The sequence below is a fragment of the Mauremys reevesii genome, linkage group 24, assembly GCF_016161935.1.
Source record: "Mauremys reevesii isolate NIE-2019 linkage group 24, ASM1616193v1, whole genome shotgun sequence".
NCBI lineage: Eukaryota > Metazoa > Chordata > Testudines > Geoemydidae > Mauremys > Mauremys reevesii.
Window position 1 is genome coordinate 17,066,438 of NC_052646.1, and position 17,649 is coordinate 17,084,086.

Below are 17,649 nucleotides of genomic sequence, written 5' to 3' on the forward strand. Positions count from 1 at the left end.
GATCAGCTGTATCCCTAGGGTGGAGACATCTGCAAACCCACAACAGGCACCAATCAGTGCCCCCTGGGGAGATGCTGAATGGGCCACGGGGCCTGAACTCCCAGTTCCCCATGGAGGGGCTGATGTGGAGCAGGGATGGGGGGTGACTCAGGTGGGCAATGATGGGCTACAATGAAAGCAGCCCCTCCATGGGGGTGAATGACAAGATCTGCCCCACACCTGCCCCCTCCACTCCCACACCAGACCCCGGGCACCTGACCCAGCTGGGAAGGGGCACAGGGACCTGCCTGGGACAGGGAGCCGCCCCAGATGACAGGCCCTGGGGGATTAAAGGCACCAGCTCTCCCCAGGTCCAAAGGTCCCTGCTGGCCAGGGCACGCCCAACAGGGCCTCCAGAGGCTGAATGGCACCAGCCCTGCCGGGAGGACGCCGGGAGAGCAGAGTGCCTGGGCCTATTACATAGCCCAAGAGCAGGCTCCCACCACAGGCCCGGGGCTGTTCTCCCAGCCGCAGCCACCAGCGCAGGCCCTAGAGTCATTCTGGGAACATGCCAAGGAATCAGCTCAACCAGTGCCGAGATGCAGCTGGCTCTGGGGTGGGACAGCCAAGTAACACCCTCACCCTGGAGTGAGGGTGCCCCCTGCTGAGCCTCCGCCCTGTCCCTGCACCACAGCGCCCTACTGAGCCCCCGCCCTGCCCCTGCAGCACAATGTTCCCTAGTGTCACACAGGGGATAGCACTGACGCTGGGAGGTCTCTCTGTCCCAGCCTTGCCATGGCATGTGAGTACATCACCTACAAGGGGATGCTGTACCCACGCCTGGATCACTCCCTTGAGGTACTGAGCTACGTGGAGAACGAATTCCAGGTGCGGGATGACGACGTCTTCAACATCACCTACCCCAAGTCAGGTAAGGTGGGTGTGTGGGTGAGATCCTGACATTAGATGGAAACACTAAAGCTGGAAGGTTGCAACATCACACGACCTCATTTCCTAGATGTCCGAGCCTGGGCTCACATGGCCCCAGCCCAGAGGGAGACAAAGCAGGCTGCTCCCTGGGGGTCCAACTCGCCCACCTGGTGCTGGGCTGGCTCTCTGCAGATGTCCTCTGATCACAGGCTTCCCCCAGGGCCGCTGGCAGCGCCAGGAGACCCCTGACACAGAGGGGTTTTTAAGGTCAGGCTTGACAAAGCCCTGGCTGGGATGATTTAGTTGGGGTTGGTCCTGCTTTGAGCAGGGGGCTGGACTAGATCCCTCCTGAGGTCCCTTCCAACCCTGAGATTCTATGAAAACAAGAGTTGATTTTAGCATCTCAGTAAATGTGGTGTGGGGGCTGGGAACCAGGACTGCTGGGTCAGATCCCCTGATCTGGGAAGGGGAGTCGGGTGGGTTAAAGCAGGTCTGGGAGCCAGGACTCCTGGGTTCTCTCCCTGGCTCTGGGAGCAGAGGGGGACCTAGCAGGTTGAGGGGTTGTTTCAGGCCCGTTAACCCTTTCGTCCCCAGGCACTAACTGGATGCTGGAGATTCTGAGTCTGATCCGTTGTGGCGGGGACCCCGGCTGGGTGCGCAGCGTGCTGAACTGGGAGCGGGCGCCCTGGGTGGAGACCAAGGTGGGGCTGGAGGCTGCCCTGAAATACCCCCCACCCCGGCTGCTCTGCTCCCACCTCCCCGTCCAGCTCTTCCCCAAGTCCCTGCAGCGCTCCAAGGCCAAGGTGAGAGGCGGGAGAGCAGGGGCTGCGGGTCGGGATTGAGGGGCACCGACAGGGCTGTGTGTCGGGAGGGGGGTGAATCCAGGGCTGCTGCTGGGTGTGAGTTACAGCGATGTGGGCGTGCGAAGGAGCAGGCAGTGGGGTGCGGCGACTCTTTCTCCCTCCAGAGAGGGTGGGGAGGTGACGGCCCGGGGTGGGTGGCTAATTGCTGGGTTCACTTGGCATCCCCCTCCCCTGATTGGTAGTGACCCCCCCCATTCTCCCCAGATCATCTACACCCTGCGCTGCCCCAAGGACGTCCTGGTCTCGCTGTACCACTTCTCCAAGCTGCTGCGCCTCTACAAGGACCCTGGCTCACTGGACTCCTTCCTCGAGGACTTCCTGAGTGGGAATGGTGAGCAGCACTCGGGGGTGGGGGGGGCACTCTGGATCCGGACGCCTGGGTTCCAAGCAAGTCACAAGTGCTTCGAGTTTGTGCATCCCCAGCCAGCTCTGAGCAGCCCTTTGCCCAGGGCCTGGCACAGCTCAGAGCCCCCCTCCCCAAACAGCTGCAGCACAACCGGGGGTCTGCAAACACTGCTGACCTCCATCCCCGCCTCTCCTCCCAGTGCCAGGATAGAACCCAGGTGTCCCAGGCCCCTGCAGTCCCCAGCAGACCAGGGTGGAGGGGCCAGGTGGTGCCAGCTCTGGGGTCACCGTGCCGCTCTCCCCTGCACAGTGCCCTTTGGCTCCTGGTTCGACCACGTCACCGGCTGGATGGGGCTGAAGGGCAACGAGAACTTCTTCTCCATCACCTACGAGGAGCTGCAGCAGGTAGGGATAATCCCGCCCCCTGGGGGCCGCGCTCACACTTAACCCCGCCCCAGGCAGCCGACGTAGCTTGTGGCCAGGGCCCTCAGAGGTACCAGTTTGTCTGGACCCAGTGGGGAGCAGAACCTGCTGGGTGGGGAAACTGAGGAACCCCCGATCCCACCCTTCACTGCAGTGAGTGTCTCCCCAGGACCCATGGGGCAGCGTGCGGAGAATCTGCCACTTCCTGGGGAAGGAGCTGAGTGAGGAGCAAGTGGCCGCGGTGGTGGAGAACGCCTCCTTCCAGAGCATGAAGGGGAACAAAATGTCCAACTTCTCCCAGCTGAGGGACGAGTACATGGACCACCAGAAGGGGGAGCTCCTGAGGAAAGGTGAGTCCAGGCCTGGGCTAGCAGGGGGCTGTAAGTTGGGGCTGAGGGGCACCAGCAGAGCTGCATGAGGCAGAGCCAGGAAAGTAGGGGGCTTCAGGTCAGGCATGAGGGGTGTGGGTAGAGCTTGCAGGGGCAGGGCTGGGGGCAGGGGCTGTGAGTAGGGAGTGAGGGGCACCCTAGACCATATCCCCTGTGGTTTGCAGGGATCTGCGGTGACTGGAGGAACCACCTCTCAGAGGCACAGAGCCAACGATTCGATACTGTTTACCAGGAGCGGATGCAGGGTCTGGGCATGACGTTCCCCTGGGACTGACGGCCTCGCGCCCGCCACATCTGCACCCGCAATACACCGGCCCTGTGCCACCCACGTGCTGCTGCTCTTACTGTGCCCTGGGAGATACCCTGTCATAGCTATAAAGAGAAGGGTAACAGCCCTCCTGTGTACAATACTATAAAATCCCGACTGGCCAGAGACACCAAAACCCTTTTACCTGTAAAGGGTTAAGAAGCTCAGGTCACCTGGCTGACACTTGACCCAAAGGACCAATAAGGGGACAAGATACTTTCAAATCTTGGTGGGGGGGGGAGGCTTTGTTTGTGTGCTTTGTTGTGGGGTTGTTCACTCTTGGGACTAAGAGGACCAGACATCAATCCAGGCTCTCCAAATCTTTCTGAACCAGTCTCTAATATTTCAGACTTGTAAGTAACAGCCAGGCAAAGCGTGTTAGTTTTATCTTTGTTTTCTCAACTTGTAAATGTTCCTTTTGCTAAAGAGTTTACCTCTGTTTGCTGTAACTTTGAACCTAAGGCTGAGGGGGGGTTCCTCTGGGCTCTATGAATCTGATGACCCTGTAAAGTTATTTTCCATCCTGACTTTTACAGAGATTTTTACCTTTCTTTCTTTAATTAAAAGCCTTCTTTTTAAGAACCTGATTGGTTTTTTTTTCTTGTTTTAAGATCCAAGGGTTTGGATCAGTGTTCACCAGGGAATTGGTGGAGGAGTCTCTCAAGGCTACCCAGGGAAGGGTTATAGTATTGGGGAGGAGATATTCTGGCGGGAGGTAGACAGTTTCCTAAATGACTGATTAACAGTTTGGGTGGTGGCAGCAACCAGATCTAAGCTGGTAATTAAGCTTAGGGCTTATCATGCCGGTCCCCACATCTGTACCCTAAAGTTCAGGGGAGGGGAAGGAACCTTGACAGGGTGTCAGAGCGGTGGGATCATTTTAAACCAAAAGTCATAAGATTTTTTTTTTGTTTTTGTTTTTTTCTCTACCTTTCTGGTATAGTGAGTTTTAACTAAGCAGCCCTGAGCTGGGTGCATCCCAGTTTCAGTGAACTGCAGAGGGGGTGTGACCCAGCACAAGAAAGCAGGAAAATAAGTACCAGTGATGCTGCTAATAAACTAGAGCTGGCCAGACTGGAAGCCACAGTGCGAGCAAATGAACACAAGACTGATGGAGAAGGAGGAGGCTGCCCACAAGAGAGCTATGGAGCAGAAGGAAAGAGATGAAGCATGAACTAGAGTTAGTAAGGGCTAGGCAGGATATACCAGCCAACCCTACCAACCCCTCTCCAGGTATCGCTTCCCATCCCAGAAAATTCCCCACCTACAAGGCAGGTGATGATACAGAGGCCTTCTTAGAAAACTTCGAAAGGGCCTGCCTTGGGTACAGCATCTCTACAGACCAGTACATGTGAGCTGAGGCCGCAGCTCAGTGGACCCTTAGCAGAGGTGGTGGCTGAAATGCCTAAGGAACACATGGGCAGTTATGAGCTTTTTAAAAACAAGGCCAGAATCAGAATGGTGCTAACACCCGAGCATGCCCCTCAGTGGTTCAGAGCCCTAAAGTGGAAACCTGCTGAGGCATTTTCCCGGCACGCCTACCACATTGGGATGCCTGGATATCAGGAGCAAGCGTTAAATCTCCGGAAGAGCTGTCTTTCCTAATAAAAATGGAGCAGTTCCTAGAGGGTTTTCCTGAGGAAATAGAAAGGTACATCCTAGATGGGAAGCCCAAAACTGTAACCGAGGCGGGGGAGATTGGAGCCAAATGGGTGGAGGTGGCAGAAAAGAAGAAAAACTAGTAGTAGTTGGGGCAAATACCCAAAGAGGCAACTCGAAACAAAACCTTATCAGCAGGGGCAACCCAAGGCCCCACCTCCATCCCAAGGAAAACCCCAGATACCTTCTCGCCCCACCACACCCGTCTCCAGCAACCCACCTTGCCAGGGCTGGTGCAAGGATGTTTCACGCCCTAGGCGAAACTTCTACCTTGCGCCGCCCCTGCCCTGAGGCCCCCGCCCATGGCTGCTCCACCTATCTGCCCTGAGACGTCTCCTCCCCTGCAGCAGCTCCCCACCCTGAGGCACCCACCTCACCCCTGCTCTGAGCACGAGCACCCCAAGCATGCCCTCGCTGCTTCACTTCTCCCACCTCCCAGGCTTATGGCACCTAAGCTGATTGGTGCCGCAAGCCTGGGAGGCGGGAGAAGTGAAGCAGCCACGGCGTGCTGGGGAGGAGGCGGGGCAGGGGTGAGCTGGGGCAGGGAGTTCCCCTGGTGCCACCTCCCCCCCCCCCTTATTTGCTGCAGGTGCCCCTCCCCGCACTCCCCTGCCCCAGTTCCCTCTGCCTAAATGCCGGCGGCGACAGGGGCGGCTGAAGATCCGGCCACCGCGGTTGCTGCCCTAGGCGACCGCCGAGTTCACTTAAATGGTTGCACCGGCCCTGGACCTTGCCCCAGTGACCAGTCAGCTGGGCGATGTTTTAAATGTAATGAGCTGGGGTGTGTGAAGGCCAACTGCCCCAAGAACCCCAACCGACTGCAGTTCATTACGCCGGAGTCACACCCAAGGTCCTCAGGCCCAGATGCCTTCCAGGTACCCTCAGAGCGAAGGGAAACTGAGTGTGGGCGGGAAGAAGATTATCATGTGGAGGGACACTGGAGCACAAGTGTCAGCTATCCACCAATCCCTAGTGTACCCCAAATTCATCAACCCAGAAGCCCTGGTGACAATTCAACCCTTCATGTCAAACTCTCTAAACTTGCCTACAGCCAAGTTGCCTGTCCAGTACAAGGGCTGGTTTGGAATGGGGACTTTTGCCGTCTATGATGATTATCCCATTCCCATGCTTCTGGGGAAAGATTTGGCCAGCCATGTGAAGCTAGCCAAGAGGGTGGGAAGGGTCACCCGCAGCCAGGCTAAGCCAGCCTTCACACTTATCTCTGTTCCCGAGCCTTCCACCAGGGCCCCGTCTGTGTTACCAGAGACCCAGACAGGTGGTGGAACTGGATCCCCTGCCAACGGCTGCAACAGCCGTAGTGGAGCCAATCCCAGAGACCAGCCAAAGCCAGTCCCGGAACTGGCAAAGCACCCGGCACCAGAACCGTTGCCAGCACTGAGTCCAGCGCTTGCAAACCCGTTTACAACTCCAACGCCAGAGGACGCCAACAGGCCTGAACTGGCAGAAGCATCAGATAACCCTACCCAAGAGACTCAGCTAGAGCCTGAAATACCACCTGGTGCAGCAGCGGAGAGCGGTTCACAGTCAACGGAAACAACCTCTTCACCTGCATCGCTTCAAGAGAGACCAAGTCCACAGTCCAAGGAGGAGCCGATGTCTCCAGCATCAAGGGAACAGTTCCAGGCTGAGCAGGAAGCAGGTGACAGCCTTCAGAAAGCTTGGGTGGTGGCACGGAGCACCCCACCGCCTCAGCTCTTCTAACCGATCCCGGTTTGTTGTAGAACAAGGACTTTTATACAAGGAAACTCTTTCTGGTGGACCCCAGGAAGACTGGCATCCTCAAAGACAGTTAGTAGCTCCAGCCAAGGGTGAAAGTAACTTACAGGATTTACGGGTACTGCCGGAGTCCTGAGGGGGCCGTGGCCTCAAGCGGAAGAGGTGTGGCCTCTCAAGGTTTAAAGGCCCTGGGGCACTGGCTGTGGCTGGGAGCCCCAGGGCCTTTAAATCACCCAGGGGCTCCCAGCTGAAGAGGTGTCTGGGGGCCCCCCCCCCCCCCCCCCCCGGGGCTCAGGGGCAAATTAAAGGGTCTGGGGCTCCAGCCACCACGGGGAACCCCGAGCTTTGCCGGGCTGGGGCTGGGATTTAAAGGGCCCGGGGCCCAGCCACTGTGGGGAGCCTCAAGCCCTTTAAATCCTGGCCCCAGCCCAGCTGCCGGAGCCGCGGCCGGGATTTAAAGGGCTCTGGGCTGTCCGCAGCCACAGAGAGCTCTGAGCCCTTTAAATCCAGCCCCAGCCTAGCCGCTGGAGCCGCAGCCGGGATTTAAAGGCCTCTGGGCTGCCTGCAGCGGCAGGAAGCTCTGAGCCCTTTAAATCCCCATCGTGGAAACCAGTGTGGTCGGGCACGGTGTACTGGCTCTTGCTGGTACGCTGTACCATACCGTACCGTACCGGCTTACTTTCACCTCTGGTTCCAGCTAAGTACCAGGTAAAGCTCGTGAGCTTAGCCCATGATCATCCCAGTGGCCATTCTGGGGTGAACCGAACCAAAGACTGTTTGGGGAAGTCTTTCCACTGGGAGGGAACGGGCAAAGACGTTTCTAATTATGTCTGGTCTTGTGAGATGTGCCAACGAGTGGGAAAACCCCAAGACCAGGTCAAAGCCCCTCTCCAGCCACTCCCCATAATTTGAGGTCCCATTTCAGCGAGTAGCTGTGGATATTCTAGGTCCTTTCCCAAAGAAGACCCCCAGAGGAAAGCAGTACGTACTGACTTTCATGGATTTTGCTACCCGATGGCTGGAAGCAGTAGCTCTAAGCAACACCAGGGCTAAAAGTGTGTGCCAGGCACTAACAGACAGGGTAGGGTAGGTTGGCCCTCCGACATCCTTATGGATTCGGAAACTAATTTCTTGGAAGGGATCATGAAAAACCTGTGGGAAGCTCATGGGGGTGAACCACATGGTGGCCATCCCTTACCACCATCAAACAAATGGCCTGGTGGAGAGATTTAATGGAACTTTGGGGGCCATGATTCGTAAATGAGTACGCCAATGATTGGGACCTAGTGTTGCAGCAGTTGCTTTTTGCCTACAGGGCTGTACCACATCCCAGTTTAGGGTTTTCACCATTCGAATTTGTGTATGGCCGCGAGGTTAAGGGGCCATTACAGTTGGTGAAGCAGCAATGGGAGGATTCTACGCCTTCTCCAGGGACTAACATTCTGGACTTTGTAAGCAACCTACAAAACACCCTCCGACACTCTTTAGCCCTTGCTAGAGAAAACCTAACAGAGGTTCGGGAAGAGCAAAAGGCCTGGTATGATAAACATTCTAGAGAACGGTCCTTCAAAGTAGGAGACCAAGTCATGGTCTTAAAGGCGCTCCAGGCCCATAAAATGGAAGCGTCGTGGGAAGGGCCATTCACAGTCCAGGAGCGCCTAGGAGCTGTTAACTATCTCATAGCATTCCCCACCTGCAAAATAAAGCCTAAGGTATACTATGTTAATTCTCTTAAGCCCTTATTCCAGAGAATTAAAGGTTTTCCAGTTTACAGCCCAGGGAGGAGATGACGCTGAGTGGCCTGAAGTTGTCTACTATGAAGGAAAGAGTGACGGTGGCGTGGAAGAGGTGAACCTCTCCCCGACCCTTGAACGTCTGCAGCGACAGCAGATCAAGGAGCTGTGCACTAGCTTCGTGCCAATGTTCTCAGCCACCCCAGAACGAACCGAACGGGTGTACCACTCCATTGACACAGGTAATGCTCACCCAATTAGAACCCCACCCTACCGGGTGTCTCCTCACGCCCAAGCTGCTATAGAACGGGAGATCCAGGACATGCTACAGATGGGTATAATCCGCCCCTCTAGCAGTGTATGGGCATCTCCAGTGGTTCTAGTTCCCAAACCAGATGGGGAAATACGCTTTTGCGTGAACTACCATAAGCTAAATGCTGTAACTCATCCTGACAACTATCCAATGCCACGCACCGATGAGCTACTGGAGAAATTGAGACATGCCCAATTCATCTCTACCTTAGACTTAACCAAGGGGTACTGGCAGGTACCGCTAGATGAACCCGCCAAGGAAAGGTCAGCCGTCGTCACCATGCAGGGGTGTATGAATTTAATGTGCTTCCTTTCGGGCTGCGAAATGCACCTGCCACCTTCCAAAGACTTCTAGATGGTCTCCTAGCGGGATTGGGAGAATCTGCAGTTGCACACCACAGTTGTACAGTTGTACACCACAAACTGCTCAGCTCCACTCTGCTGTGCTCACTGCTCCAACTGTCCTGCAAACTGCTCCGCCAGCCACTTAGCGATAGATCTTCAGGCTCCCCCACTAGTTAACACAGCCCTCAGTGATCTCAGCTCAGTAAGCTTAGCTCTTTTAGTGATTGCAGCTCTAAGTGATTTCAGCCTGTAGTAGGAGAGCCCCAGTGCTGGTGCACCATTGGCCCAAAGTAAATTCAGCTCAGCAGCCTCTAGCTGGACTCCTAATAGAATCAAAATTAGCTCTGCTATTCAACTATGAAGAGAGAAAAGGAGGTACAATTGGTATGCCAGTGCCCTCAAAAGGGGCCCATACCATCAGATACACACACCTGTCCACACCCTCTCTCAATTCACTGGGTTTTGGCACCCATGTCTCTTGTCTAGCGAGTGCTACTTAATTGATGGTGAGACCCTCTGTCATAAAACAGTTTCAGAGTTCCTCATTCACATAATCAGGGTGACACCACTTTATTCCTCCTGCCCCAATAACAGAGAAATTGGGGATCCCACATTTTAGGCTGCCGTGGGCTATGCTAGGCAGGGTGGGTGTGCCTATGCAAACACCATCAGCCCCTGAAATTCTTTTCGACACTCACCATAATTCATCACCAGATGTCAGGTTAGAGCTCATCCTGACTCTGCTTACATATATAATTGTGATATTGCATATAAAGCAGGCCGTGTGAGGCATCAGGGGAAAGGGCATGATCTGCTGAAAGTTATTTTTCTATCCATAGATGTGTATCATTAATGCATGTGAAGTTATGAGAATTGTGTCATATGGTATGACAGCATCCTGGCCCCGGGGGGTATTGCAGGGATCTACCTGGGAACTGGGTCACCCGCAATCACAACCTTTGGAATGGGGGCAGGTGGTATGGGGGGAGAGAGAGAGTGTGTGTGTGTGTGTGTGTGTGTGTGTGTGTGTGTGTGTGTGTGCGTGCTTGCATGTGTTTGTTCCTGCTGCTCCCTGCTGGATGGGATCATGTTCTGTTCATGGCAAACCCAGAGAAGTTAGATTAAAACACCAAATCCTCTTGCTGGAAGGTTGCCACATCACCTGATTTTATTTCTTCGAATCCAGAGCCCTCACGCACAGGAACCCAAACTCGAGAGAGACAGAGCAGGCTGCTCCCTGCACAGAGGCCCATCTCCCGCGTCATGCTCCAGGCTGGCTCTGTGCAGACTTTCACACTGCCCTGCAGAGCCCCCTGCCTGCAAGCAGGGCCAGGAAAACGCTGCAATGGACAGATTTTAAATACACCTCAGCTGAGCCCTGCCATGCGCGCGTCCTCACTGACCTCTGCCGGACACATGCCCCAGCCCAGCTCTGCCTATTGCTGATGCTCTAGTGAGGCTGCCCCAGGGGGCATCTCCCAGGGCACAGTAAGAGCAGCAGCACGTGGGTGGCACAGGGCCGGTGTATTGCGGGTACAGATGTGGCGGGCGCGAGGCCGTCAGTCCCAGGGGAAGGTCATGCCCAGACCCTGCATCCGCTCCCGGTAAACGGTGTCGAATTGCTGGCTCTGTGCCTCCGAGAGATGGTTCCTCCAGTCACCGCAGATCCCTGCAAGCCACAGGGGATATGGTCTAGAGTGCCCCTCACTCCCTACCCACAGCCCTGCCCCTGCAAGCTCTGCCCCCACAGCTCTGCTGGTGCCCCTCACTCCCAACCCACAGCCCCTGCCCCCCAGCCCTGCCCCCGCAGCTCTGCTGGTGCCCCTCACTCCCAACCCACAGCCCCTGCCCCCCAGCCCTGCCCCCGCAGCTCTGCTGGTGCCCCTCACTCCCTACCCACAGCCCCTGCCCCGCATCCCTGGCCTCGCAAGCTCTGCTGGTGCCCCTCACTCCCAACCCACAGCCCCCGGCTAGCCCAGGCCTGGACTCACCTTTCCTCAGGAACTCCCCCTTCTGGTGGTCCATGTACTCGTCCGGCAGCTGCGAGTAGTTGGACATTTTGTTCCCCTTCATGCTCTGGAAGGAGGCGTTCTCCACCACCGCGGCCACTTGCTCCTCACTCAGCTCCTTCCCCAGGAAGTGGCAGATTCTGCGCACGCTGCCCCGCAGATCCTGGGGGAGACACCCGCTGCCATGAAGAGGGTGATTCTAGGGTAACAATTTTATGGCCCACATGTGCCTCAGTTCCCTCCCCCCGCAGGGTCCTGCTCCCCACTGGGCGCTGAGGAAGAGACGCCTTCAAGGGCAGAGGGCCTTGGCCATGAGCCACGTTGGCCACCGGAGGTCAGACCCTGTTCCAGGCCAGGGGCAGAGGAATGCAAAAGCCAGGAGGAGCCAACACCCAGGACATGGGCGCCGAGGCCTGGGGAGCTGGGGCTGGCAACACCCTAGAACACCACCTGGCTGGGGTCCTGGGGCGGGCTACGTGTGGGGGTGCCTCAGGGTAGGGGTTATGTGTGGGGGTGGCTCAGGGGAGGGGTTACGTGTGGGGATGGCTCAGGGTAAGGGTTACATGTGAGGGTGGCTCTAGGGGTGGGGTTACGTGTGGGGATGGCTCAGAGGCGGGGTTATGTGTGGGGTGGCTCAGGGGCGGGGTTTGGTGTGGGGGTGGCTCAGGGGAGGGGTTAGGTGTGGGGGTGCCTCAGGGGCGGGGTTACGTGTGGGGGTGGCACTAGGGGAGGGGTTATGTGGGGGTGGCTCAGGGAGGGATTATGTGTGGGGGTGGCTCTAGGGGACAGGTTACATGTGAGGGTGGCTCTAGGGGTGGGGTTACGTGTGGGGTGGCTCAGGGCGGGTTAGGTGTGGGGTGGCTCAGGGAGGGGTTACGTGTGGGGTGCCTCAGGGGCGGGGTTACGTGTGGGGTGGCTCAGGGGCAGGGCTACGTGTGGGGGTGCCTCAGGGCGGGTTACGTGGGGATGGCTCAGGGGCGGGGTTACGTGTGGGGGTGGCTCTGGGGGGGGTTACGTGTGGGGATGGCTCAGGGTAAGGGTTACATGTGGGGTGGCTCTAGGGGTGGGGTTACGTGGGGATGGCTCAGAGGCGGGGTTATGTGTGGGGTGGCTCAGGGCGGGGTTAGGTGTGGGGGTGGCTCAGGGAGGGGTTACGTGTGGGGGTGCCTCAGGGCGGGGTTACGTGTGGGGGTGGCACTAGGGGAGGGGTTATGTGTGGGGTGGCTCAGGGAGGGATTATGTGTGGGGATGCCTCAGGGGCGGGTTACGTGTGGGGATGGCTCAGGGCGGGGTTACGTGTGGGGGTGGCTCGGGGCGGGGTTACGTGTGGGGGTGGCACTAGGGAGGGGTTATGTGTGGGGTGGCTCAGGGAGGGATTATGTGTGGGGATGCCTCGGGGGCGGGGTTACGTGTGGGGGAGGCTCTGGGGGGCTACGTGTGGGTGTCACCAGGGGGTGGGGTTATGTGTGGGCGTGACCCCAGGGGGAGTTAGGGGGTTCTCTACCTGCTGCAGCTCCTCGTAGGTGATGGAGAAGAAGTTCTCGTTGCCCTTCAGCCCCATCCAGCCGGTGACGTGGTCGAACCAGGAGCCGTAGGCCACTGTGCAGGGGAGAGCGGCACAGTGACCCCAGAGCTGGCACCACCCGGCCCCTCCACCCGCTGTTTAATTTATAATTAAAGTGGTGCCGGGGCTCAAGCAATTTTTTTACATTCATAACTGATGCAGCCAGCCCGGAGGTGCCGGGGCCCTGAACTGCCAGGCCCACCGGTGCCGGGCTCTGAACTGCCAGGCCCAGAGGTGCCAGGGCCCTGAACTGCCAGGCCCACCGGTGCCGGGCTCTGAACTGCCAGGCCCAGAGGTGCCGGGGCTCTGAACTGCCAGGCCTAGAGGTGCCAGGGCTCTGAACTGCCAGGCCCGGAGGTGCCAGGGCCCTGGCACAACTTAAGCACTACCTCCACCTAAGTTCCCTCCATGGTGCGCAGCCGGACGGCCGTGCAGCAGCCTATTAAGCCCTGGGCAGAGTAGCTCAGAGCTGGCTGGGGATGCACAAACTGGATCCCAACAGTGAGTGGCTGGGAGCCCAGGCATCGGGCGGGAGGAGGCTGCCTGCGTATCCCTAGCTGCAGCAGGGCGCCCGAGGACCCCGGGGTGCTGCTCACCATTCCCGCTCAGGAAGTTCTCGAGGACGGAGTCCAGTGAGCCAAGGTCCTTGAAGAGGCGCAGCAGCTTGGAGAAGTGGTACAGCGAGACCAGGACGTCCTTGGGGCAGCGCAGGGTGTAGATGATCTGGGGGGAGGAGAGGCGGGGGGTCACTACCAATCGGGGGAGGGGGATGCCAAGTGAACCCAGCAATTAGCCACCCACCCCGGGCCGTCACCTCCTCACCCTCTCTGGAGGGAGAAGGATTCGCCGCACCCCACTGCCTGCTCCTTCGCACGCCCACATTGCTGTAACTCACACCCAGCAGCAGCCCTGGATTCATCCCCCTCCCGACACACAGCCCTGTCGGTGCCCCTCAATCCCGACCCGCAGCCCCTGCTCTCCCGCCTCTCACCTTGGCCTTGGAGCACTGCAGGGACTTGGGGAAGAGCTGGACGGGGAGGTGGGAGCAGAGCAGCCGGGGCGGGGGGTATTTCAGGGCAGCCTCCAGCCCCACCTTGGTCTCCACCCAGGGCGCCCGCTCCCAGTTCAGCACGCTGCGCACCCAGCCGGGGTCCCCGCCACAACGGATCAGACTCAGAATCTCCAGCATCCAGTTAGTGCCTGGGGATGAAAGGGTTAATGGGCCTGAAACAACCCCTCAACCTGCTAGGGCCCCCTCTGCTCCCAGAGCCAGGGAGAGAACCTGGCCCCCAGCCCCCGAGGTGCATTCATAGAACCATAGAAGATGAGGGTTGGAAGGGACCTCAGGGGGTATCTGGTCCAACCCCCTGCTCAAAGCAGGACCAATCCCCAGGCAGATTTTAACCTCAATTCCCTAAATGGCCTCCTCAAGGATTGAACTCGCAACTCTGGGTTTAACAGGCCAGTGCTCCAACCATTGAGCTATCCCTCCCCCCAACGCTAAAATCAGAAGCTCTCACTTTGCTGTGCCAGGGGTCTCCTGGCCCTGCCGGTGGCTCTGGGGGAAGCCTGTGATCAGAGTGGGTCTGCAGAGAGCCAGCCCAGCACCAGGTGGGCGAGTTGGGCCCCCGGGAGCAGCCTGCTTTGTCTCACTCTGGGTGGGGGGGGGGTGCCCGGAGTCTGGCGTCTAGGAAATCAGGTCATGTGACGGGTTTGGTGTTTCTATCTAATGTCCCTGTGTGTGTCAGGAGCCCCCTAAACACACACACACACACCCCCGCTCTCCCCTACCTGACTTGGGGTAGGTGATGTTGAAGACGTCGTCGTCCCGCACCTGGAATTCGTTCTCCACATAGCTCAGCTTCTCGGGGGAATAATCCAGGCATGGGAACAGCACTCGGGTGTGGGGGGAGTATTCACGCGCCATGGCAGGGCTGGGACAGAGACAGACTCCCGGCGTCAGTGTGGGTCCCTGTGCGCTACTCGGGGAGCTGTGCTGCAGGGAGTGGTGTGGGGGGGGTCCTCTCTCCTGAAAGTCAGGGGTCTCCAGCGCCTCAGCCTGGCAATGGGAGGCTCAATCTGCGGGGAGCAGGGTGAGGCTGTTACTTGGCTCTCCCACCCCAGAGCCAGCTGCACCTTGGCACCAGTCGAGCTGATTCCTTGGCGCGCTCCCGGAACAACTCAAGGGCCTGCGCTGGTGTCTGCAGCTGGGAGAACAGTCCCGTGCCTGGGGTGAGAGCCCTCTGTGGGGTTGTGTAACACGGCCAGGCCCTCTGCTCCCCCCTCCCCCCTCAGCAACCCTTGGACCCAGGCCGAGCCAGCGCCATTCAGCCTTTGGAGGCCCTGCCAGGCACAGCGACCCTTGGACCTGGGAGGAGCCGGTGCCTTTAACCCCCCAGGGCCCTGCACTGTCGCAGCAGCTCATGACGCTGGGCTGCCTGTTCCTGGCAGGTCCCTTCCCCGCTGTGCCCAGGGTCTTGTGTGGGAGTGGAGGGGGCAGGGGTGCGGCAGATCCTGTCCCCCCCACCCCGCTGGGAGGGGTCACTGATCTATGTGCTTTCATGGCAGTGGGGGATGGTTACTAGGCTTGGAGGGGGGGGGGGGGGGTTAAGCCCCTGCTGGTGGCTGCTGAGATCTCCCTGCGGTGAAGGGAACTGTCCATGGTCTCTAGGCAGGGAGAGACTGGGAACGTGGGCACCGTCCCAGGGCATAGGGAGAGAGTGTGTGTAGGTCTGTGTGTGGGATTGTGTAGGTCTGTGTGTGGGATTGTGTGTACGTGTCTCCACAGGAGTTACTGGGGCCACTCCCCCTCTTGCACCCCTGTGTGTCTTACCCCACCCTCCCTGCCCCCACAGCCACTCCACTGCCCATGGCTGGGCCCATCCATCCCCCCTCTCCCCAGGGCTGAGAGCTGCCCATCTGAACGCCGTGCTGAGAACTCAAAGGGTTAAAGCAGGGCCAGACCCACCCCAGCTCCAGCTCGGCTGGGTGGAATCAGACCCTCTGGGTTCCCTGTGCTGGGGAAACGGTTCCTACACCAAGTACTAGACTGGGCATCACCCCCAGAGCCTCGTGAATCCCCAGGTCAAGGATCAAGCTGAGCTGGGACCCAGTCACGGGGCTGAGCACTGACTCCCCTGGCAATGCAGAGTGAAGGTGCTGTCTGAAATCCCCTTAACTCTGCCCTGGACCCATAGGTGCTGGCACTAGCAGTACAGGGGGGTGCGGCTTGAAGTGGTTTCCTTTATATCCAGGGTTTACACTGGCTCTCAGCTCCCCTATACACATTGTTCCAGCACCGCTGCCTGGATCCCAGCCCAGCCTTGGCCTGATGTGGTCTGGGCTGTGCAGGATGGACACACGGAGTTATAGACTCAGGGGCAGCACAGTGCAGCCCAGAGAACCCAGGAGGGGACCCAGGACTCCTGGGTTCTAGCTGCAGCTCTGGGAGGGGCTGTTAGAGGGCTTCCCCTTCACCCCCTCCCTCAGTTCCTGTCGCGCAGACAGAAAGCAGAAGACCAGAAGTCTGAAGTGCAGGCAATGCCACGGTTACTGGGGTCAGTTCCCCGCTCTGACAGCGCCTGTGTCCCCGCTCCCCATTTCCCACCTCCTCCTTCTTAGTAGGCCCAAATATACCTGCAAGGCACGGCCCTGCTCCCACCCCTTACAGCCTATGGTCATATTCCGTTTTGGAGGGTCGTGAGTTGGGGTCTTCGTCCCACCCCTTTGGTACCCCCTGGGAGGGGCAAGGAGTTGAGGCAGCCTTCAAGTGTGGGCTTGTATATTACCCTCCCCCCATGCCCAGTAACACTTTAACTGCTCTTATCTAGTCCCATTATACTCACAAACCCAGCGGGTTTAGGCAAAAGCCGCAGCTACAGTGTCTGTCTTTGTTCACACGTATTAGTTGAACTGTAGATCCAGAACCCACCAGGCGAGCCGAACTCAAAGTCCTATCTCAGGCGAAACTACAGGCCTGGATCCTACATTGACACTAATACTCCTAACACGCCACCTCTTTTCTTCTGGGACCCACCTTCCCAGGTGTCCCGGGAAAAGCATCAGCCGTATGGCGGCACATTTCCTGATAGCGCCAGGTATCAAGATGCCATGTGTCAGTGCTCCATCTGCCCCACTGCTCCCTGGGTGCCCTGCACCTTCCCTCGTACCGACATACTGCAAGTATTTTCCAATCAGTGTGTCAGACTCCTCATAGTGATGGGCCCGAGCAGGTTGGGTTTGGGTCGTCTGTTATGCTTTGAGTGGAGGGCCTCTTACGTTACACATACAACTCATTATTGGGGGATAGATAGCTCAGTGGTTTGAGCATTGTCCTGCTAAACCCAGGGTTGTGAGTTCAATCCTTGAGGGGGATCTGGGGCAAAATCAGTACTTGGTCCTGCTAGTGAAGGCAGGGGGCTGGACTCGATGACCTTTCAAGGTCCCTTCCAGTTCTAGGAGATAGGATATCTCCATTTCATTTCAGTACTGGGAGGGAAGTTGTGTCTCCTCCTTAGAGTCGGGACTCCTGGGTCCCATCGGCAGCTCGAGGAGGGGATTTGGGTGAGCAGGGGAAGTGGGCAGAAAGGATTTGGTTCCCAGCGCTGCCATTGCCTGGCGTTCGGACAAGTCAGCTTCCTTTCCCACCGCACACAGGCATGAAGACTGAGCTATCGGCTGCCTACAATGTGCTCCAAGTGCCACCGAAGACAGGGGAACAGAAGAGCAAACCACCCTCACTATTCAACTGCATTATGTGTGGCCCACTGCATGAGAAAGCAAAACCGCCAGCCGTACCCACCACTGCAGGATAAAGCAACCTCGCTCTGAGCACTGGCACAGGGGACCACGGACCCAGTGTCATCGTGGCTTCCTGCTGGAGAGACAGGCTGGGCTCCCACGGTCCTTCTGGCTGCTGCTCAGTAGTTTCATCGGGTGCTCCTGACTCCCACCAGCCCCCCACCACCACTAGACCCCTTTCCCCTCAGAGTTGTGGGGTAGAACCCAGGAGTCCTGACTCCCCGGCCCTCAGCTCATCTGGTCCAGCTCTTGTC

General features: G+C 58.1%; 2 protein-coding genes across 2 annotated transcripts; one reads left to right on the forward strand and one right to left on the reverse strand.

Annotated features, from left to right (window-relative positions):
• The first annotated feature begins 774 nt into the window (after nt 1-774).
• LOC120390558 (sulfotransferase 2B1-like) lies at nt 775-3,203 on the forward strand. The gene is made up of 6 exons (XM_039513290.1): nt 775-910; nt 1,504-1,712; nt 1,977-2,103; nt 2,428-2,522; nt 2,710-2,890; nt 3,094-3,203. The coding sequence occupies exons 1-6, from the start codon at nt 775-777 to the stop codon at nt 3,201-3,203; spliced, it is 858 nt and encodes a 285-aa protein (XP_039369224.1).
• A 7,000-nt stretch (nt 3,204-10,203) lies between these two features.
• LOC120390346 (sulfotransferase 2B1-like) lies at nt 10,204-14,522 on the reverse strand. The gene is made up of 6 exons (XM_039512946.1): nt 14,387-14,522; nt 13,587-13,795; nt 13,192-13,318; nt 12,536-12,630; nt 11,014-11,194; nt 10,204-10,691 (listed from the first exon to the last, which is right to left on the reverse strand). Exons 1-6 carry the CDS (start codon nt 14,520-14,522, stop codon nt 10,582-10,584), a joined length of 858 nt encoding a protein of 285 aa, XP_039368880.1. The 3' UTR covers nt 10,204-10,581.
• Between the last annotated feature and the right edge of the window lie 3,127 nt (nt 14,523-17,649).